The 23,367-nt window shown below is 36.3% G+C and overlaps 1 protein-coding gene across 2 annotated transcripts in view; it reads right to left on the bottom strand.

The window, feature by feature from the left end:
- The window catches only part of EDIL3 (EGF like repeats and discoidin domains 3), a 376,589-nt gene that overhangs the window by 223,427 nt on the left and 129,795 nt on the right, over positions 1 to 23,367 (bottom strand). The window contains exon 3 of one of the 2 annotated variants that reach the window (XM_024563551.4): positions 3,103 to 3,132. The exons of the other annotated variant lie outside the window; for it this stretch is intronic. Coding sequence (XP_024419319.1) covers positions 3,103 to 3,132 — 30 coding nt within the window. The remainder of the gene's footprint in view (positions 1 to 3,102; positions 3,133 to 23,367) is intronic. 2 annotated transcript variants of the gene reach the window in all.

The raw sequence follows: 23,367 nt of genomic DNA, 5'->3' as shown, positions 1-23,367 counted from the left end.
GCAAAGTTGAGAAAATCAAAAAAGGTACTGTAAATAGAAGTAATGTTTTCATAGAAGTAAAATTGAGTATTTCAAAAGTTAGAGAACAACATCTAATTACTGTATCCTGTGCAGTAATTAGCTGTGCACATGTACAACACATTTCCTTTAAACGTGTGTGTATATAAAACCCTGCGTGAGACTTCTTTATGAAACATATTTTGTACTTATAGCCATGTTTTATATATAAACCCATGTTAGCCAATGCTACACTATATGTGTGCAGATTACTAGTGTCCTTAGGTGTACTTCCTCAATGGCCAAGCTGAGCATTTAAAAGATTAAACATGTTAAAAGATTTGGAAGGAACATAGGAGGATGCTGAAGCACTGCTATGCCAAACCACCGTTTCCTTCATCTCTCCTGGGCATCACAAAGGTCGAAAGAAGTCTACTATGTAAACTATTGTAGCCAGGGGGTAACCTCGGCCATCATAACCAACTGGTCTCTGATGTTAATAGGCCATAAACACAATTGTATATTCAATAAATTATGAAATTTTCATTTTGTAAACATATGAAGAGCACTATGGCTTTTGTAGTTGTCTATTTTAATTTAGCTGATTGCTAAAAAGATTTTACCATTTACGTTCATCTGAAATTTCATTCTTCAGATCATAATTGTTCTTGATTTAATTCAATATTAATAGTTATTTTTATATAAACCCAAACTTAGTACCTTTCTTTGATATTAAAAAACAATTAAAGCAATAAAAATTTTCCCCTTAGGCAAGATAGAAAGAAAAAGATTAAAGCTTTGTTTTTAGGTAATATGAACAGAAACAGTTAAATTGTAATTTTAACTATTGCCACTGATTTCTGTATAACTACAAGCTCTCCAGTGTGTCATTTTCTGATCTTGATCTTATTCAATAACACTTTCCAATTTGCCCTTGTTTTTAAATTTTATTGAGGTAACATTGGTTAATAAAATTGTATAGGTTTCAAGTGTATGATTTGAAATAAAGCATTAAGATACATCATCTGTATATTGCGCTGTATGTTTACCAGCCAAAGTCAAATCTTGCTATTATTTCTTGCCATTGTTTTAGTTCTCGCGATGTTCTCAATTTGGTAGATAAGTGGTATCTCCAGATAATTAAAATAATAGTTAATAAGATCAAGTAAATTAAAAAGAATGAGGAAATGTATATATGAATAAGCCTGGTTTAATATACCTTATAGCGAATAAATTGAATTCCATATAGATTAGTTCATTTCTAATAGTTTTTTAAAGTAAATGTCCTAATCTTTTAAATGACATAGACAACAGTATTGCTATAATCTGTCTATGAAGCCTCTCATGATTATAAAATTTAAATAAATCATAAATGACCATTGGATTTATGCAACATGAGAGTATCAGCCACACCAACTTAACTTTCTTAAACAGTATTATTTTATGAAATTTAACATTAACATGATCACCTTTCAAAGCTGTTAAACTGACTTGATTTTAAAGTTGCAAACTGATCTGCATTTCACACCCACAGATACACACACACATATTCTTAATATTTGCAAATCTTTCTTTTTGAAGACATATTGGACAAATTCTGATGAATTCAGTACCACAGTTCTGTAACTACAGGGAAATAATTGATGCTGCAATCTCATAAAGAAATTCTGAAGAAAATTTCAAAAGGAAGTTTTGAAATATTAGTTGAGCAATAGCAACATAATTGGATTATACTTATCATCTCTAAAGGTGATTCATTTGGAAGCACAGTATCTGTTATGGCAGCTTTAAAAATACGAATCTCATTAGTTTGTAATTAGATCTTGGGATATAACCTAGTTGAAAGGAATTTCTTGCATAGTTCATAGATGTATTTTTACACTCAATGAAATAAGTTGTTTAAAAGTCTAAACATAAAATTCAATGTAAGATAAAAGAAACTTAATAGTTACAGAAGCGAGTGTTAGGTGAAACTGCCCTAGTAACTCAGTTGCTAAAAATCATGTTCCTTTAGACTAATGCAGCCCATCTGAACATTCACAGCTGAAAATGATGCTCCATATTGGCTAAGGGGCTCATGTCCCCATGAGGAGAAATGGGATGTAACATATTTTGCGTGCTCTTTACAAATCAACACAAAAATGCACTTGCTTTTTGATGATAGTTTAGAGGTTCAAATGAGAAGAAAAAGGCATGTTTGAAAAATAATAGGTCAAGGCTGAATGAAACATAAAAATATACTAACCCAAATCATATGAGGGGAGAAGGGGTCACTTCTATGTTTTAATGATGGCAGTGATAATAATTCTAAATATAAGGCAAACCAAATATGCCCTGTCATGAAGGGAAAGGGCCCTATCATTTCGCAGCATTATAACACAAGTGAAACAACTAGCATTTCATTAATTTTCTCAGAGTTCTATTTCCTGTCTTGACTTTTTCACATTAAATGTTATTTGGGATAAAACTTGTATTTTCTTTAAAAATAGTTCTGAAAAATGAGAATTTGTCATAATTACTGAGTTATAATTAATCCAATTCTGTGTACCTGTGGGGGAAAAACAACCTAGATTTGTTACGCAATGTCTATAAAGGTAGCCAAGGAAGCCTGCTAGGCCCATAATACCCACACTTCGCAAACATTAAATGAGTCATTCATTCAGTACTAGCGTCCACTAGAGACCTATACTTTCAGATAAGTCTTGCACACATTTGTTTTAAAAATAGTCATTTTAATCCATAGTTTACGGATTAAATCTGTATACATTAGCATTTTACTTTATTCTCCCCATTTTTATTATTTTTCCTGCATTTTATCACTTTAGTTTTTTCTTCTCATTTAATTGTTTTTGGCGTTTTGCTGACGCCATGCTTTAACGTTGATGTGATATGTTGTGTTATGTTTTCCTCTGTTCTTTTCTATTTCTATTTAAAACTCCACAGCCCTTTAGTTTGGGACAGTGGGTCCAGTAAAAACAAACAAGTAAATAAAACTGTGCCAGTTTTCTGGTTGAAACTTTAAGATATATACTTCAAAGGGTTGTTTCTCCATTATTAAGGTCACTAAATAAAATAGGAATTATCTTTACGGAATAGGAAATTTACCTGCTGAAGTTGGTTCTTCTTCCTCTGATGCTACAGTGGGAGTGGGCAGGGGGAGAGAGAGAGAGAAAAAGAAAGAGACAGAGAGATTGAGATTCTATATTTCTAAAGAGTGACGACAAGCTCTTGGCTTGTAATTTTGTGTATGTATTAAAAATATGTAGCTAGATCATAAGATAATGACAGATTAATGAGTATTTACATGAAGTTAACATTTATATACTCATACTTCAAAATATGTGTGTATTAGGAAAAAACATTCAAATGTCTAACCTTCATTTTTCTTTACTTTTACAAATAAAATTGACTTTATTTAGATTGAGTGTAATTACTATAATTATTACACATAGTATTGTTTAAAATATTATATACAATGAGGTCTGTCCAGAAGGTATCCAGTCATATAATATGAAAAAATAGAGACATTTACTGAAGATACAAGATACAAGAAACATTGTACATAGGACAATGATGACTCGGTCTCCTTCGAGGTAGGTGATTGGGACCTTATACAGTTCTCCCAGTGTTTCTCCCACTATTCAAAACACTGCAAAATCCTTTGTTGTAATTGCCATCAGCTGCCCTGTAGTATTTTCCTGAATCTCTTCAATGGTCTGAAATCTCTTTCATTTCAAAACTGATTTTAGTTTTGGGAAAATCCAGAAGTCACAGGGCACCAAATCTGAACTGTATAGGGGATGAGTCACCTGGGTGACTTGACGTTTTCACCAAAAAACTGCATGAGATGGGATGCATGAGATGGGATGCATGAGATGGGATGCATGAGATGGGATGCATGAGATGGGGTGCATGAGATGGGGTGCATGAGATGGGATGCATGAGATGGGATGCATGAGATGGGATGCATGAGATGGGGTGCATGAGATGGGGTGCATGAGATGGGATGCATGAGATGGGACGCATGAGATGGGATGCATGAGATGGGGTGTACGAGATGGGATGCATGAGATGGGATGCATGAGATGGGGTGCATGAGATGGGATGCATGAGATGGGGTGCATGAGATGGGATGCATGAAATGGGGTGCATGAGATGGGGTGCATGAGATGGGATGCATGAGATGGGGTGCATGAGATGGGGTGCATGAGATGGGGTGCATGAGATGGGTGCATGAGCAGGCACGCTGTCATGATGAAACTGCCAGTCACTCATTGCATTGTCACCAAAAGCCTTCTGAATCATCTGAATAGTTTCCACGGAGGAATGTTCACGCTTAATGCCAAATCTGATGCAGATCCATTGCTCTGCTTGCTCAGTCATTGTGAATGTTATTGCCACACAATCCACATTCTCACTCAATGGCATCTATTACCCTCATTGACTAGTACAGTGAAGTTGTCATTGTTCACACATGCGCATTACAGTCCCCTCTGCTTGGCTGCCAGGTTGCATCGATGTTGCACAAACCGTTCTCTTTATAGAGACTTTTTCCATACTTTGAACATACAAATACCCCTCCATCAACCACTTTGTGGGAATGTTCACCCAGCAAAGAGGAATTAAAAGGCATTGTTGATAGTTGAAATATCATGTTATGAGTTAGAAGTTATAATTAAAATAGGAGTTATTCAGCCTTAAAGTGACCCAGAATCAGTTTGAATGCTGGTTAAGCATGAATATTGTAGCTCTTGCCTCAGCCGCCATCACTCATGCACATACACCACACATGCAAACACACTCACTCATGCATACCACATATTTCAGGATTCATTAGTGCTGATTCTGTGGTGAGGACACAGGAACCTACATTTTAAAGGCACTCCAAGTGGCTTTGAACTAAGTGTTCTACAGTCTACACTTAGGTAAACATGGGTATTATGAAATAAAAGGCCACAATATGCAAACACAGCTTAATGTTAAAGCTGTAGTTCCCAACCCTGAATCTGTATTCAAATGCCAAAGTCTGGGCTCCCCCTCAGACCAATTAAGTCAGAATCTCTTTCAGTAGCACTAATTTTCAGCCCGCATTGAGACAATACTAAGTAATAGCAATGTAAGGTAACACGAACTTTTAATTCAAAGTGTGAATCATTTTGGTTCCTGTTTTTAAAGGGAGGGATTTTTGAGAGCAGCAAGACTCTGAGGGTAACAGTCTATGGCTGGGTGTTTGTGGAGGAGAGAACATAGTGATTACAATAGTGGTACAGAAAAGTTTATCTGAAGTCGCTCCACAGCTTTTCGTAGAATCACCTTGTCACCTTAATACTAATAGACACTTTGTCAGGAGGTATTTCTGTCTTGTGCACAAGTGTAGCTTACCCAGAATATTACTGGAAATATATGACACAGCCAGCACTATTTCATTTGATTCATGAAGTTTTAAAATAAAAATTTACTCAGCTGAATTGCTTATAAAGGAGCTTTGTTCCCGTGTGATTTGTTAATCAAGGTATCACTGTGCAACCAGGGAGCAGTCTCCACTCTTTTCCATTAAGGTTTCATCTGCACAAAGCACACATTAGACAAGGTTACTTTGTGTCCTGACAGTATTTTCCTCTCACGCTGTTTGACTTGTCTCCTTGGCACATGGAGAAATGGAGAGAGCAAACACAGTTGGCATGTGCAGCATAGAGAACATAAATATTTAAAAAGCTGTAAGCGTCTTTATCATGTCCAAAACATATCATAACTTGGTCAGAGAGGAAAATTGTTGGTCGCTTCCAGGAAATCCCATTAGGAAAATACTACAGGGGTTTGTATAAGTGCTGACTTAGATGGCTCATTGTTAGTAAAAGTTTGGAGATTCACAAGTGGAGAAAAAATACACTTATGACTAGTCATTTTATGTGTGAGAGCTCAATTTATAAAGCAACTGCGGAGATGAAAATTACTGTGATTTGATAGATGAAGATAATGGTGTTCAGAGTGACTGGGCAATCTGTCTAAGGTCAGCTGCATTCGAGCCCATGTCAGCGTGACTTTAAAACCAGACTCTCTCCACTATCCCTTACTGTCTCACAAAGTGTTGATTCCAAATTCAGTAAGAGAAAACGTGCAAAAGGGTGAAATGGTCATGGAACCAGGACTGGCTAGAGCTTTGAAAATGTTAGTCGAACTTTAGCATGAGGGGGAAAAAAACTGGATGTAGGAGCCAGGATACAAAGCCCTTTAAAAACAAAGTTTTCCCTTGAAACTTATCCAAGTCTCCTACCACCCAGGGATAGACATAGGCAGGTGAGGTCCTGACTATGTAGTCAAACGAAATATCCTAAGTAAGTGATGCCTAAGGAAGAGTTAGTCTAATATTTTATTCCTCAGTTATATGTGGGTAGGCAAGGAATTTTAGGAAAGAACTAGCAAGTACTGATGTAAACCCAATTCCAAATTTATAGGAATATTAGCCATTAGAAGCATCTTAAAACCAGAGCCTCTGGGGCAAGTCACATACTAACATACCCTTGAGCATGCAATACCTGAAAGCATCTTTGTAACAAATTAACAGTACAGTTGTACCTCAGTACTTGTTAGCTTCAGAACTTGTCAAACCCTGTACTCATCACATTTTGGTGAGAAAAGAAAAATGTCTCAGTACTCAGTGCTTGCCTGGAACTCTTCACACTTGCTTAAAACTTTTATGAGTCACAGTGCTACCTCACAAGGAAAATGTTTCATTGTTCAATACTTGTTGGTTCTGGCACTTGTCAAGAGTTCCAGAAAGAATTAACGATGAGTATCGAGGTACCACTATATTAGAGTCAGCAAGTACATAAGTTTGCATAGAATTCTATTTATAGGCAACATCTCCATAGTTGTGGTTCTCATAATATGCATAGGTCAGTAACCGATATTCATGCCATTGTAATACATGGGCACAAACACACAAAGGCACACATACAAGTGTTAGGATTGTTATGAATTCACTATTCACTTATCTCTCACAAAGATGGCTTTGCAGTATAATTGTATTACCAAACAAAGCATCATGAACTATTAACATGTGAAAGCTAGAGCCTCAGAAGTACATATAAGCCTCATAATGGACATTAGTGGCCTGTTAGGTGATATTGAAGTGAAGTAAGTATCAGAGAAGGTAATGCCAAGCTATGCAACTGATTCTTCACTCTTTATATATGCTTCTCAGAACTATTGAAATCAGCAAATCAAATATGTGTGAGGTCTGTCCAGAAGGTATCCAGCCATGTAATATGAAAAATAAAGACATTTATTGAAGAAGATACAAGATATAGGAAATATTGTTCATAGGACAAGGATGCCTCAGTAACCTTCAAAGTAGGCAGCTTGGGACCTCACACTGTTCTCCCAATCGCCATCAGCTGCCCTAACATATTTTCCTAAATGTCTCCACTCTTTCAAAGGTGGTTTTAGTTTTGGGAACAACCAGAAATCACAGGACATTAAATTTGGGCTGTAAGGGGGCTGAGTCACCTGGGTGACTTGATGTTTCATCAAAAATCTCTGCACAGGACATGATGCATAGCGTGATGAAGGAGCCATTCACCAGTCGCCCGTTGCTGGGGCCTTCCGAATCATCTGAATAGGTTCCGCGGAGGAATGTTTAAGCTTAATGACAAATTTGATGCAGATTTGTTGCTCTACTCGCTCAGTCATTTTTGAATGTGGTGAACACACACAGTACACATGCTCACTCAGTGGAGTCTACTGCCCCCACTATTGTTCATGCATGTGCATTCCAGTCCACTCCCCTTGGCTTCCAGGTTGCATTGATGTTGCACAAATCATTCTCATTTTATTAACAATGTCAGGACTTTTTCTGAACAGACTATATATATATATATATATATATATATATATACATATATATATATGCATGTATACACACACATATACACACATGTATATATATTTGTGTAAGTATATATATAAACTATGTCATAGGCACGTTCCTCTAATCCTGGAAGTTAAAAATGCATGCACCAAGCAGAACGAAATAAAGTCTAAAAAATAGTTCTGTATTGCTCTGCCTCATCACAATGCAGAAGAATGTGTGAATATTATGGTGGTAGAAAAACAGGCATTGAAAATATGTATCTGATATACAGAATTTAGCTCAGTGTGGTCTTTCCATTGCCCATGAAAGAATAACCTGGAGTGTTTGCTAAAATGCCCCAGATCCACTGCATTTGAAGTTTGGGTATAGCAGATGTTTCTGTGTTTTTAAAAAGCTCACCAGGTGACTGTTATATGTGATGCAATGGGAAAGAGCTGAGGTTCCCATAGTTGGAGCCACAGGAGTAAATGTGCAGGCTTATAGGAAGCACTTTGCAATTGTGTACCGGGATTGTTTCACTAGTTCTCAATGCTTATTTTATCCTATAATATCTTCAGGTTTATTGAAGTGTCTACATCAACCCTTGGGAGCAGATGACTCCACTCTTGAATTCAGGAGGAAGTCTGTATGTGTGAAAAAGTAAATCTTTTCCCCTCTCCTGACCACAGTTATTGGCTTAGATAGGTATACGACCCATTTGGGGACAATAATGTGTAAGAACAGGTTTGTATATACTTGGATAAAGAGAGGCTTTTCGAAAGTAGTGCTCATTCTTCTGAGAAAGTGTCTAGGAATAACCCTCTCTCTTTCTCCTTTAGATATGGACAAGGAAGTCTGTGACCCCAGAAGTAACTGGCAGACATTGCAAACACAATGGGAACTACCTTTAGAAAGAAGCCAATCCTATCCAAAGGTAGAGTGGAGAAACAGAGAGCAATTAGATTACTGATGATATTGTTGAGACATTGAATCATACTCTGACCTAATTCTGGACTCTAGTTCTAAGGAAAAATACTTCGTTACTGTTTATCTGGTTTTAGTGGAGCTATCTCTTATTTGCAACTAAATGGTATTCTGCTACAACCATAGACACTTTTGTTGTTCTACCTTAAATATATACTATAATGCATAAGGGATTAATTATCTCTAAGGCAGGTGAAACTTGAAATACTGGGTTGGCTAAAGAGTCCATATGATTTTTTTCCATAAAATAAAAGACACATTTTTCATTTTCACCAATAACACTAGTGATTTGGATATTTTGAGTACTTTGGCTATCTCCCACATAGTATAATGTTAATTGTTCTCGCTTAACATCTCAACTTGATCTCTATCAGCTTCAGCTGGTCTACCCAACTGTGGAACATTGCCCAGCAAGAAATCTCCAGCACAAAACTACACAAACCACTTTTGACACACGTTCGATCAGTCAAAGCACCTTCTCCATACACTGAACATTTTTTTTGGCATTTTAGCTGCATTTTCATCTTTCTTGAAATAATCAAGCATAATATGCTGAAAATGTTGCTTATTTTCTTCCATTTTCAATATTAAATAGTTACACAAAAAATCACCTTTTGATAATTTTTTAAAAATGCACACTGATAGGACAGCTGTCACAATACAATCTAACAAAATTGTTTTGAATGAAAGTAAAGACAACTAAATGCTACTAAAGACATCTTATGGAGAAAACCAAACAAACTTTTTGGCCAACCGAATGCAAACAGCCTTGAGCTATGCTTTCAGAGAGCAGCTGGGCTTTTAGATTCACCAACATGTTTTTGATAGAATAAAACGATTTATCTGATTTTGAAACTGGTCATTGTATTTCTGGACAGTCTGGCCGTGCGTGTGGTCATGAACTGGGCTGGTGCTTGGGAGGCGGAGGAGAAGGCATCCTGTCAATTTTGTTCAGGTTTCTTTAGGTATCTACTTTCCTTCCTTTCTTCCTTCTTTCATCCCTTCTTTTATCTTTCCTTCCTCCCTCTCTCCCTCCCATTCTCCCTCTTCTCCTTTATTACACAAGATCAACTGTCAAGTGCATGAGCTACAAAAACCTCATGGGCTGTGTATTACCACACACTTGGTCATAGACAAGTTCCAGTCTTTCTCTGTGCCCTCAACAATCCTTATACCTCTTGTTTTTCTTTGACTTATCCTTGGTGTTTTAAGTAAACTTTAATAACTTAGAAATTCCATCCATTCAAAGTAATTCTATACCCAGTGTTGTTCACCATCAAATAGGGCAAGTTCATTGTGAAATATATAAAGTATATTTCTTAGCATTAATATCTATTTTATAGATGGGTGTTAATTCATATTGACTTATGGATCATTTTGTTTGCTATATTATAAATCTAGTTAATTATACATCAAATATGCTTTGCAAGTATACAATTATCTATGTAATTCATTATTTCTATGAGCAAAGCAACAGGAAATATGTATTATTGTATTCTGACAATATTTTAGAAAGTTTTTATTCACCTGCAGTGAAGTAAAATTAACAATAACAGTATTTATGCATGATTATTCATGCCTGCCCAGGTGTTAAAAGCTCTAATGTGTATGTGATTACTAAGGTAAAGAAGTATAAATTATCATTTCAAATTTGTGAACTCAGTCATTTAAGTAGGTTGTAGCGCTGACTCTGCAAGTAGCCAAAGAAGTGTTTAGAGAGAGGTTTTCATTTCTATGCCCTATGTTTCATTGTTTGTTTCTTTGTTCTTTTGTTCCTGACCAGTGGCCCAATGAAGACATGCCTCAGGACTTAAACGTTGCTGTGATCAACTTCTCCCTCTGTAAGGCATGAAGAGGACTGTAAGTCTCTCCTAGCCAAACTTCGGTGAGCATATGGTGTGGTCAATTCTACACTCTCTGAATTGCAGAATATTTGGGTCACTGTGAGGAACAGCAGGCAATGTTATTTGCAGAGAAAATGTTCAGAGAATTATGAAGTCTTCTCTATTCTATTTGTCTTTTACATGCATTTTGATTCCTGTGTTGGATTTGGGGGATGCCATATATTTGAATACAATTAATAATGTGCAATACGTAAAATATAATTATGTACACATGTAGTTAGTGTATAAGTGTACATTGATAGTGTGTTTAGTGGTCTCTCCCATTAGAGTAGGAGGCACAAAGGGCAGGGCTGTGCCTTTTTTGCTTAACATTGTATCTCCAGATTTTAGAATAGTGCCTACAACTCTGTAGGGCTCCATAAATATATAATAAAAGAAAAATACAAATGCAGTACTCGGAAGGTGGTAATAGCAACTTTTAAGTCTGTTAATCAGAAAATTCAGCTGCTTCAGTATGCTGTATTACTTAACTCTCAAAAAAGAAAGCCTATATCATTTTTTAAATTTCTTTTTATTTATTGATTTTGAGAGAGAGAGAGAGAGAGAGAGAGACTTCTTGTTCCACCAATTTATGCATTCATTGGTTGATTTCTGTATTTCCTTGACCAGGGATCAAACTTGCAACCTTGGTATATACAGCTCTCTAACCAGCTGACCTACCCAGCAAGGGCAAGAAAGCCTATAACTTCATCTACGTTTTAGTTATGCAAATCTGTGTGTAATTATATATGTAAAACTTTATATAAATCTATATAGCCATATAAAGTTGATTATTTTTCTTGAGCATGAGAGAAAAGTAATAGTAGTTAAAAAGACAATGGTTGCTTGAATGATTGTTTGATCATCTCAAGAAAAAAAGTAAGTCTGTGATTTTAGGCTAACTCAAAATCATCAAACAATAGTTATTAATTAAATAGATTCATTAAAGTAGAACTGCAAAATGCACTTTCTATTTTTAGTGGTTACATAGCACACATGGGCTTTATAACCTACTTATATGGTGAATCACATTAACAGCAATTAGCAGAACATTGTGATTTTCTCATTTTAGGAAGAGGTACAAGTGGGGAAATAATAAAGGATGAATGGATGATTTAGTTTCTTTTTTTTTTTTTTGCCACGGAGATAAAAAATACAAAACTAAGCCAGAGTTTTGGGAAGTTGCAGAATGCTACTGCTGAAGCAGCCTAACATTCATGTCTCAGCTAATATTAAAAAAGACTTTGGGGACATGAGTGGGACACATTTGCCTCCATAAAGGAAGCACTAAAGATTTTTAAGCTAAGTGATTTGACATTACAAAAGCTTTATAATTCCCATTTCATGTATATATTCAATTGTCCTTGAATATCTTTTGTTTATTCAATGGGTCCTCCATCTCTATCCAAATTCATCCTATCCTTGTGGACTGAGTTTAAATCCCAGCACCCTCAATTCCTCAGTATTTATTTCAGCCTCCAAATTATGCTTTTACAGTTGTCCTTTTCCAGCTCCCACTGGCTTTTAAACTATAATTGAAAGCTGACCATAAAGAAAATGGAAAATATTTTCCAGTCTTTTTCCCAAGGTAGACATTATCCATTATTCTTCTTTCAAGACAAATGGTTATATTTTAATTTTGTATAGTGTTTACAACTGGTACTGAGTAAATACTTTTGGAAAGCTATCCAATTTTACAGATGAGAAAATAAAGTCCAGTAAATGAACTTAAGGACTGTTTTACATTATTGTGAGCCATGAAAAGCAAAAACTGGAAATCAAACCTAAGGTATACAAAGAAAATTCATAGATAAATAGAAAGAAGAAACTGTGAGGAATAAAGCAGATCAGAAGTGAATATGATTGCTCAGATTTATCAATTTCAACAACATTAATTTATAATCTATTTGAAAATTTAACAGAGGGAAATACCAAGTTTGCAAGGAGAATGCTGTTGATGGGTGCAGGAGAGCCATGAAGCCGCGGTGACCTGTCCGCCACAAGCGATTTTTCGCAGCAACTGGCAGAAGGACGCCACTGCCTTCAGGGCTGTGCTCTGTGGACTTCCCTTTACTTTCATGTGGGAAGCTGCTCACTTCAACCTCAGTTTGCTCCCCTAAGTCTGGATAAATGAGCTCATCTAAAAAGCAAATCTGTTAAAACCAAAAGAACAAAAAACTAAAAAGTAATGGGTAGGTCAGCAATATTGGTACAAATCTTAGTGACAGCACCCATTTAAGGAAACCACAGAAAATGTTAATGTCGGAAGAGATCTGTGATTCAGGGTGTTGGCAAAACCCCATTGTTACAATGGTTAAGGTTTGTGTTAGAAAATAGAAGTATATTTATCAAATCACCTAAATCACCAACTAAAAACTCACCTCAAACTGAATTTTTAAGAAACATTATTTAAATATCAGATTAGATTTAGGTTTTCTGTTGTGAGTATGCAAAACACAGAGTTTATCCTTGTATTATTATTATGTTATTTTCCACACGAACAATTGCAAACCTACCTTTGCCACACCCTGTCTACATACATAATTTATAATAATTAACATTTTAACATAATGAAAAGAGAATTATATAATATATGTTCTCTCACTTTCTTTTTTCATTAACATTTTCCACATTTTCTTACATCAATATAATCACTGACTATGGGCAGTGTTGAAAAGTAGTTTATTTTATAATGGAAATAACAATTTATTTAAGTCTCTCCTGAGTAGTATTTGGATAGGTTTAGGGACTTCTCTCCTATAATCCATATGTCAAAGAGTAACCAGACTTCATTTCAGTAGTGGTAGAAACGAGAGACAAAAATAAATGGCCAAATGATTTCATGAAATAAATAGGAGCCCGTAATTCTGAGCACAATATACAATATTCACTTTTTCTAAATAAAGCTTTTAAATGACACTGTTTTCCATGCAGCAGCCTATCTTTAGCAATAGTCTCCTTAAACATATCGGACAATTTATATTTGCATCCCCTTCCTTTGAAAGTTACTGCCTTGCAATAGTTACTATTAAGGGAGATCAAATAAAACTTCCAGCATCTCAGGTCCACAGAGCGCAAGACACAGGGGCAAGGAGATTGCTGAGCTCAGGGCCTGTGCAGATGCCGCCTTAGACCAACGGTTTCCTGGCGCAGAGCCCCTACTCCCGCACCAGGGATGTTTAGGGTTGGATACTGACCATTATGTATCTTCTGGGATATAAATAATATAAAACTTTCATATCTTTAAAAAAATAAATGATGACTAATGGAAAACAGAATTTTACTCTATTACAAAATATTGGCATCTAATGCATGTGCATGTGCATGTACAGAAACAAGTCAGACAGGAGAGGGGAGGAGGAGACTGAAGGTGAGGGGTTAGCCAAAGAACACACATACAGGGTCCACAGATACAGACGCCAGTATGGTGATGCCCATAGGGAAGGGGTGGGGCGGAGGCAGGTGCAGATAGGCCAAGGGGAGAGAAACAAGGACATCTGTCATAGTGTCCACAATAAAAATAAAAAGTTAAAAATACATGTTACATAATCAACAAAAGAGAAAAGCAAACAAAATATAACCAGAGACATTGAAATTAAGAACATTGTAACAATAGCCAGAGGGGAGTGGGGAGGGGATAGTGGGGAGAGGGGTCTATAGGAGCTACTATAAAGGACACAAGGACAAAATCAAGGGGGAGGGTAGAGGTGGGGGAGGGAGGTGGGACTGACTGGGGTGGGGTGGAGGGATGGGGAGAAAATGCAGACAATTGTAACTGAATAAAAATAAATAAATTAATTTAAAAAATACATGTTACAGTTTTTTAATGACATTTTTACTACTCTTGAAATTTGTGAAGTCTTTTAGTAAAATATTATTCCATTTTCACTGCTTATATTCTGAAGATGAATTCAGAGATTTTATGAAGACTTTAAAATGAAGGATTCCCAAAATATAGTCACACATTTAGCTTTTGAAATTAAAATACCTTTTGAAATCAAAAGATAAAGGGGAAAAAGTGGGCAGGTCTAACTTGAAGGGAACTGAGATATCTTTGGTGAATCGGGTTCTCTTTGGTCAGGTGGGATGCTGCTGCTGCTAATGCTGCTGCTGATGATGATTTTGGGTATTTTGAACTCATCCCAAGAACACCAACTATAAGAGATAAAGTGCAGCCTCTGCTGGCCTGTATCATGCCACTAATCTAAACTGCCACTACTTATTCAACAATGAATTAATGACTGCTATAAAGGATTATTTTTCCTTCCTGTTAAGACAGAAACTAAAATTAAATGCTTTCTTTTCACAATCATTAGGACCTTCTTGAGAAGAAAAGAGCCCTTGTATCCACATTCAGGTGTTAATCAAATGACATTGACAATGTAATTTCCCTATCGGCAAAATCTGCCTCCCTGAGCTAAATTTTTCCTTAATTGGAATGTCTTTAAGGAACTCAACTGATAAAAATGTGGACAAGACTAATATTAAAACAATGAAATTGAATAAAGGTTCAGGACTATACAGGGAAGGCTCCAGCTCCATTCTTCTTATCTTTGAGGTTATTTTTCAAGTTGTGAACGCACACCATTAACTGCTAGTCTTCCAACTGTCGAGAAACAGTCTGGGGCCCTGACCCGGCAGCTCAGTTGGTTAGAGCATTGTCCCTGATACACCAAGGTTGCAGGATCGATCTCTCGTACCAACCAAAAAGCTAACTACTGCTTCAAAACTTGTAGTGGTAGGGAATTCATAATCTCAGAAAGAAACATGCCACTCCACTCTCCCAGAGAAAGCATCTGGAAAATAATGGAATAAGGTGGCTTTTTGACATAGAAGCCAAATATTTGAAGACAGCTATTATATTTCCAGTAATTCTCTTCTTAACTGAGATAAACATCTCTACTTTAATTTCATGTAGCACGGCATATACCCTGGTCATTATATTTGTTAATCTCCTCTTGATAAATTAGATTTTGTCAAGGCCTTTTAATATAGCAACAAGAATGAGATCTTATAACAAGAATTAGTTCTCCAGATAAGATCTAACTAGTACAAAACACAATGCCATTATTACCTGCCTTCGCTAGGCTGCTCTATTACAACTAACAATCCAGCATTGTATTAATTACTAAAAAATAAGGAACTAATTTCCTTCCCCTCCTTTCCCCAGCACAACATTACAGACCAATTACTAGAACACTGGAGATACTATATCTTATCTCCTTTCTGTCTCAGGGCAAAATTGGTCAAGAAAAACTGGGAGCATGCAAAGAGATCACGCTTAAGGTGGAGGTTCAAGGGGAATAAGACTGGCTTACAAGCAATGTTAAAAGTATTTTATCAGTAGGGAAAAATGCAAAATTTTGAAACAAAACAAGTCCTTAAAGGTATTCTTCCAATCTTTCACTTTCTACCAAAGAGTATAGTTTGCACGTATTTCATATACAGTTGGTTAAGTCCACAGGCAGGAAAAGCAAACTTTCATTTGTATTGCAACAGTTTCTTTGGTGACTAAGACTAGGGGTTCATTCAGGTGGATGTAAACATATTGTATATTCTCATGGGATTTTCTACATGCCAACTGACATTTTAGTCAGAGAAGGGTTTCCTGGAAACTCTCTTTAAACCTTATAGCTGTTTTTTCCAGCAATTAATTTCTGGTTAAAAATTCTAGATTATAGAAATTTGCACTAATTTCAGTCAATAAGCCACACACAGCCTTTACCAAATCAACTAACCTATTAGGCCAAGTCTTACTGAAGACAATCACAATAATTAACTGAAGAATAGATTTATCCTAGAGGCAGAATAAAAATGCAATAGAAAAAAAATAGTACCATTTAATCCTCAAGAGAAAAGCCTTAGGTAGTACTCAGAAATTACTTCAACTATTGTTCTGTTGAGAGTTCTGTGTTGTTTTATATTTATAATGTTTGCATGCTTCAATAATGTATTGTCAAGAGAAGTTATAGAATCATGTTCCTGGGACAATTTTAATAACTTTGAGTATTATATTATTTCATTTAATAATATAATTAAGTATTATATTATTTAGTTCAAGAGGATGACTGGAGGCCTGACACAGTATAGCTCCAAACCACCTTCTTGACCTGGCCCCTGAACATTCCTATAAACACCAATTATCTGGACAACCATGAATGCTAATTCTTCTAGAAGGTCCCCAAATTTCTCACTTTCATGCTTATCATCCCATATTCTACTTAAAATGTTCCCATCTAATAACTTTACTGGGGAACTACACTTTCACCTTAAAGGCCATCAAATCTGAACCCTAGGGCAAGGGCTCAAAGCATGACCTTCCCTCCTCTTGACACCTTATAGCGAGCGCATCCTTCACCTCTGACGATGATATTGTCTGTACTGTGTGTATGTGACTATTGATACGTGTGTCTTTTAGTCCTTCCCCAAATGCGAGTATCTCAAGGGCAGGTTTTGCACCTCGTGGTCGTAGGCAAAGGGGAGATTAGCGTCTTGTGGTCAAGAATAGCTTTCCAGAGACCCTCACTAGTGTTTGTTAAAGGGGAGATCCGAGTGTCCTTTTCTACTCTGTGATTCTCTTATTATGCAAAGCCACAAAGAGTTTATTACAGATCCTTTCCATACAAGAACCTAATATTAATATATTGTCATAAATTCCAACTTGACATTTGTTATGCCTTTATAGGATTCCAATTTTGTAATCTTATAAAGAAAAATCAATTCATAAGTTATTCACTGTAGGCTAAGGAGAGCTATACTCATAAAAGGCCAATTCCTAATTATGCAAATGTGATTTATCTTACTCATAATTTTATACAATAAAACAGAGTTGATTTGTCAAATCATATGTAGAAGAAAAGACATTTTTGAAAAATTAAAAGCTGACAGCTAAATTGCCCCCAATTTGCACATTCAAGCACAAGCAGAAAAAACCCTGACATAAGTATAATAGGTCAGTATTTATTGGACATTTCGATAATGTTCTTCATGACTGAAATGATGAAAGAATATTCAGGGACTTAGAAGCTTGATTTCTGCATATAGGATTGAATTGTCTATAATGCTTATACATATTTACTTATAACTCCTATATGGCTCCGATTGTAAGTGAGATGCTGTTTTAAGCACCTTATACATATTAATTTGATTTGAACAAAACTCCTTTGAGGTTGGTACTATTTTACAGATACATTGAGGTGTTAAGCAACTTGCCCAAAAGAATAGAGACAGTAAGCAGAACAGCCAGGGTTGAATTCAGTGTGGCTGAGTTCTCAACCACAGCACCAGGAAGAAATTCTTTAGAGAATGTGTTTCTACAGAATTCCAAGAAAGCTTGTGATGAACACTGGAGTTAAACTTTTTATTATTATTATTATCATCCCAAGTTCTCTCATTGTTTCAAGCCATGCATCCCCATATGTGCAACCAGCACAGCTTAACTTGAACACAGGACACTGAACTGTATAAAAAGCTGGGACAAACATTCAGGCTTTAATACCTGTTCTGCCTGCTTTTGAGCAGAAATCTGTGACCTTGTTCTAGTCATTACAATTATCATAGAATCACGTTCCCACTTAACACTGAGAATGGTATTAACTCAACTGTTTATTTCAAGGTTATTACCAGAATAATATATATTATCATTTTAATGAATAGAGTACTCTAAAACATAAGACACCTTAAAGGGAAAAGGGTGAGGGAAAATACGTCCTTGGCAACATGGTGATTGGTGAACAGTGTTAAAATTATCTGCCCATCCTCTTCGAGGTTTGTTAAATGAAGGACTGGTAAGCAGCTTGCCGAGTTGTGAGGTGAGACATACCACAGAAATTTTGAGTCAGAAAATCATTGTGGAGAATAGTATAGCTCGACCTTCAGAGTTGAATAATTAATAAAGCTGCCCACGTTGGCCAGAGCATGTTCTGGGACGCACCCCGGTTTATCCATTGCCCGTGGAGCCAAAGCCATTGATTGAGAGAGCTGAGCTGACACAAACAACATCTGTCTTTGTGAAAATGTTTGGTAGCTACTGTGTTGACGAGAAACAGAAATACCTTCTGTACTCAATTGCTCTCTGTGAGATGGATGAAGCAATTAGGGTCTGACTTCTCAATTAAAATTTTACCAGATAAAGGCAGTGTGGGATTTACCAAAATGCTATGTAAAGGAGGTGCTAATTATTACTTGAAATTTGCTCTAATTTCTAAGGATTAGTACTTAGGAAAACACCTTTATATCAGTTCTATCTTTTGCTGAGGACTAAAATTGTGTTCTGCATGCTTTACTTCCCAAGCCTTGATTAAAATAAAATAAACATAACAATAAATATCAATTGTTGTTCACTTTAAATCATAATTGGTAAATTTTACACATTCAAAAAAATAAATATATTCTGAAAATAATTCTGCCTGAATTCTCCCTCATTATATGACTCATTATGTGTTTCCACTGTCCTTTAAATAATATGAAATACAAAACTTGGCTTCACATAAACACTTTGATATGTGTTGGACAATTTATTATCTTAGAGTACAAAGTTACCTTGAGGCGTCAACCAATTTTCCTATGGATTCAGGGACTGCGGCCAAATAAACCTTCACACACAATGACATCTACTTGCAGCTCCTTGAGAAAAGATTCATGCCTTCTGTTACATTTTAGTAACCTTTACATTTTATCTAATGATTCCTAATAACAAATAGCATGATTCTAGCACATAGTAAGTACCAAAAACTTTGTTCATTAGTTTATCTACTTTATTAATATTAAATTCTACAATAGTTACTAATAGTTCTAAGAAATACATTTTAATTCAATAAAATAGTTACTTTTCAATAAAGATTTTTTATTATTTATTTTTATTGCATCTCTTTTCCATTACCACTTAGTCCCCTCACACTCCCCTCCCAGCCGAAATCATCACACTGTTGTCCATGCCCATGACTCTTTTTTTCCTTTTTGATCAGTCCCTCACACCCTAACCCCACTTAGCTGTCATCCTGCTGTCTATCTATGAGTCTGTCTCTATCTTGCTTATTAGTTCAGCTTGTTCATTAGATGCCACACATGAGTGAAATCCTTTGGTATTCGTCTTTCTCTGACTGGCTTATTTCAGTTAGCATAATGTTCTCCAGGTCCATCCATACTGTCACAAAGGGTAAAGCTTTCTTCTTTTTTACAGCCGAGTAGCATTGCATTGTGTAAATGTGCTACAGTTTCTTTTTATCCACTCTTCTACTGGTGGACACTTGGGCTGCTTCCATAATTTGGTGACTGTAAATAATGCTGCAATGAACATAGGGGTACTTACGTTCTTTCAATTAGTGTTTTGGGTTCCTTTAGATGGGTTCTAGAAGTGGGATTGCTGGGTCAAAAGGCAGATCTATTTTGAATTTTTCGAGGTAACTCCATACTGCTAGCCACAGTGGCTGGACCAATCTGCATTCCCAACAGTGCAAAAAGGTTCCCCTTGTCCATGTCTTTGCCAGCACTTGCTGTTTGTTGATTTATTGATTATAGCCATTTGACAGATGTGAGATGACATCATATTGTGGTTTTTATTGCCATTTCTCTGGTGATTAGTGATATTGACCATCATGTCATATGTCTACTGGCTGTCTATATGTTCTCTTTGGATAAGTGTCCAGGTCTTTTGACCATTTTTTAATTGGGTTATTTGGTTTTTTGGTGTTGAGTTTTGTAAGTTCTTTATACATTTTGGATATTAACCCTTTATCAGATATACCAGTGAGTATTAGAATAAATCCCATTGGTGTATGATCTTTTCAATACATTGCTGTATTCAGTTTGCTAGTATTTAGTTAAGGATATTAGCATCTATGTTCATCAGGCATACTGGCCTATAATTTTTTTTCTTTGTAGTGTCTTTATCTGGTTTCAGAGTTAGGTTAATACTGGCCTTGTACAATGCGTGTGGGAGGCTTCCCTTCTCTTCAATTTTATGAAATATTTTGGGAAGGAGAGGTGTTCTTACAACGTTTGGTAAAATTCACCTGGGAAGCTATCCAGTCCAGGGTTTTGTTTGTTGGGAGTTTTCTGATTATCGTTTCAATTTCCCTAGGTGTCATCTGTCTATTCAGATTCTCTGATTCTTCCTGATTTAGTTTTGAAAGGTTTTATGCTTATCATTTTTTAGAATCTATTTCATTTACTTCTGCTTTGATCTTTATTGTTTCCTTCCTTCTATTCACTTTGGGCTTTGTTTGTTTTTCTTTTTCTAGTTCCTTTTCCAGATCACTTATTTGTCCTCTTTCTTGTTTTCTGAGATAGGCCTGTAATGCTTTGAATTTCCCTGTTAGGACTGCTTTCTCAGTGTTCTACAGATTTCAGATTGTTGCGTCCTCATTTTCATGTGTTTTAAGGTATCTTTTGCTTTTTTCCTTGATCTCGATGTTGACCCATTCGTTGTTTGATGACATGTTATTTAGCTTCCATGTCTTTGTGTGTTTTTCAGGGTTCTTCTTATGACTGATTTTTAATTTCATAGAATTATGGTCAGAGAAGATGCTTGATATGATTTCAATCTTCTTAAGTTTATTGAGACTGGTTTTGTGTCCTAACATGTGTTCTATCCTAGAAAACATTCCACAGACACTTGAAAAGTATGTATATTCTGCTGTTCTGGAGTGTCTAGCTTGTTATTTAAGGCCATTGTCTTCTTGTTGATTTTTTGTCTGGAAGATCTGTCCATTGAAGTCAAAGGAGTGTAAAATCCCCGACTACGACTGTGTATCTGTCAATCTCTTCCTTTATGTCCATCAAGGTTTGCTTTACAAATTTGGGTGCTTCTGTGTTGGGTGTGTAAATGTTTCCTGGGATTGTATCCTTTGTTGGATTGTTCCCCTTGTCATTAAGTAGTGTCCTTCTTTGTCTCTTACTATAGCCTCAGTTTTAAAGTCTATATTGTTGGATACAGTTACTCCAGCTTTTTTTCCCTTATCATTTGCATGAAATGTGTTTTTCCATCTTTTTACTTTTGTTTTTGTGTATCTTTTGATCTGAGGTGTGTCTTTTGGAGGCAGCATGTATATATAGGTCTTATTTTCTTATCCATTCAGCTACCCTGTTTCTTTTTGTTGGAGCATTTAAGCCATTTACATTTTAGATGATTATTGATAGATATGTATGTAGTGCCATTTTATTATTAGACTATTTTCCTCTCTGTTTTTCCCTCTATCTCATTTTCTTCTTTTATCTCTTTCTCTTCTTCTTCTTAAACCAAGTCCTTTAACATTTGTTGCAGTTCCAGTTTGGTGTTGACAAACTCCGTTTGCTTTTTCTTGTCTGGGAAGCTCCTTATTTCTCCTTTGATTTAAAATGACTGCCTTTTTGGGTAAAGTAGCCTTGTTTGTAGGTCCTTGTTTTTTATCACCTTGAATATTCCATTCCACTCCCTTCTGGCATGAAATGTTTCTTTTGAGGAATCAGATGACAGTCTAATTGGTGTTCCCTTGCAGGTGAACTACCTGCTTTTCTCTTGCGGCTTTTAGGAATGTCCCCTAGTCTTCAAGCCTTGCCATTTTAATTATGATGTGTCTCCATGTGGGCCTCTTTGGGTCCAACTTGTTTGAGACTCTCTGAGCTTCCTGGACTTATGTGTCTTTTTCCTTCAACAGATTAGGAAAGTTTTTAATCATTATTTCTTTAAAACAGTTCTCGATCCCTTGCTCACTCTCTTCTCCTTCTGGTAGTCCCACGATGCAGATGTTGTTATGCTTAATTTTGTCCCAAAGATTTTTTATGCTCTCCTCATTCTTTTAAATTCTTTTCTCTTTTTGCTGTTCTGCTTGGGTGCATTCTTCTACTTTGTCTCCAAATCATTGATTCAATACTCTGCTCCATCTAACCTACTGTTCATTCCTTCCAGTGTATTATTTATCTCAGATATTGCATTCTTTATTTCTGACTGTACTTTTTATGATTTCCTTGTCTTTTTTCATGCTGTTGAGTATCTTTATAATCATTACTATGAACTTTCTATCTGATATATTGCTTGCTTCCATTTCATCTAATTCTTCTGGAGAATTCTCCTATCCTTTCATTTGGGTCCTGTTTCTTTGTTTCCCCATTTTGGCTGCCTTCGTGTGATTGTTGCTATGTATTAGATAGTTCTTCAAAGACTCTGGTGCAGTTCTTTGTTAACCCTTACCCATGACAGGCCCTGAGCAACCTGTTTGTAGCTAGCAGCAGTCCACAGCCTGTGGCTCCCTCTGCTTGGCCTGTTTGTGTGCAGAAAGAACCAGGCTCCACACCAAGGCTGGATTTTACCAGCACCAGTCCTGGAAGGGTCAAATAAAGTCTCAGGGATACCAGAGATCCCTCTCTGCCTGCATGCTTTCTGTTAGACTTAAAGAATGAAAGTCTATCAGCTGTACTCCTCAGGAGCAGGGTTTAAGCACCACAGAGTGGAGAAGGGTAAATCCTGTAGGTAAGGCTATTGCTTCCCTTCAGTCAGATGCCCCTTGGAGGGATGTACTGCCTGAGAAGGATGGCTCCTGCAATTTGGGGAATAACTTAGCATAGGGATCCTGGCAGGTGGCCATTCAGTTCTCTGCCCAGAGCCACTAGCCCCAGATTATTCTCAAGTGTCTCTAGTCCATTCTGGCCTCCCTCATCCTATACCCAGAGTAA

This window comes from Desmodus rotundus, chromosome 1, assembly GCF_022682495.2.
Source record: "Desmodus rotundus isolate HL8 chromosome 1, HLdesRot8A.1, whole genome shotgun sequence".
Lineage (NCBI taxonomy): Eukaryota > Metazoa > Chordata > Mammalia > Chiroptera > Phyllostomidae > Desmodus > Desmodus rotundus.
The sequence above is the reverse complement of the archived record's forward strand: the minus strand, read 5'-3'. Positions and strand labels throughout refer to the sequence as shown.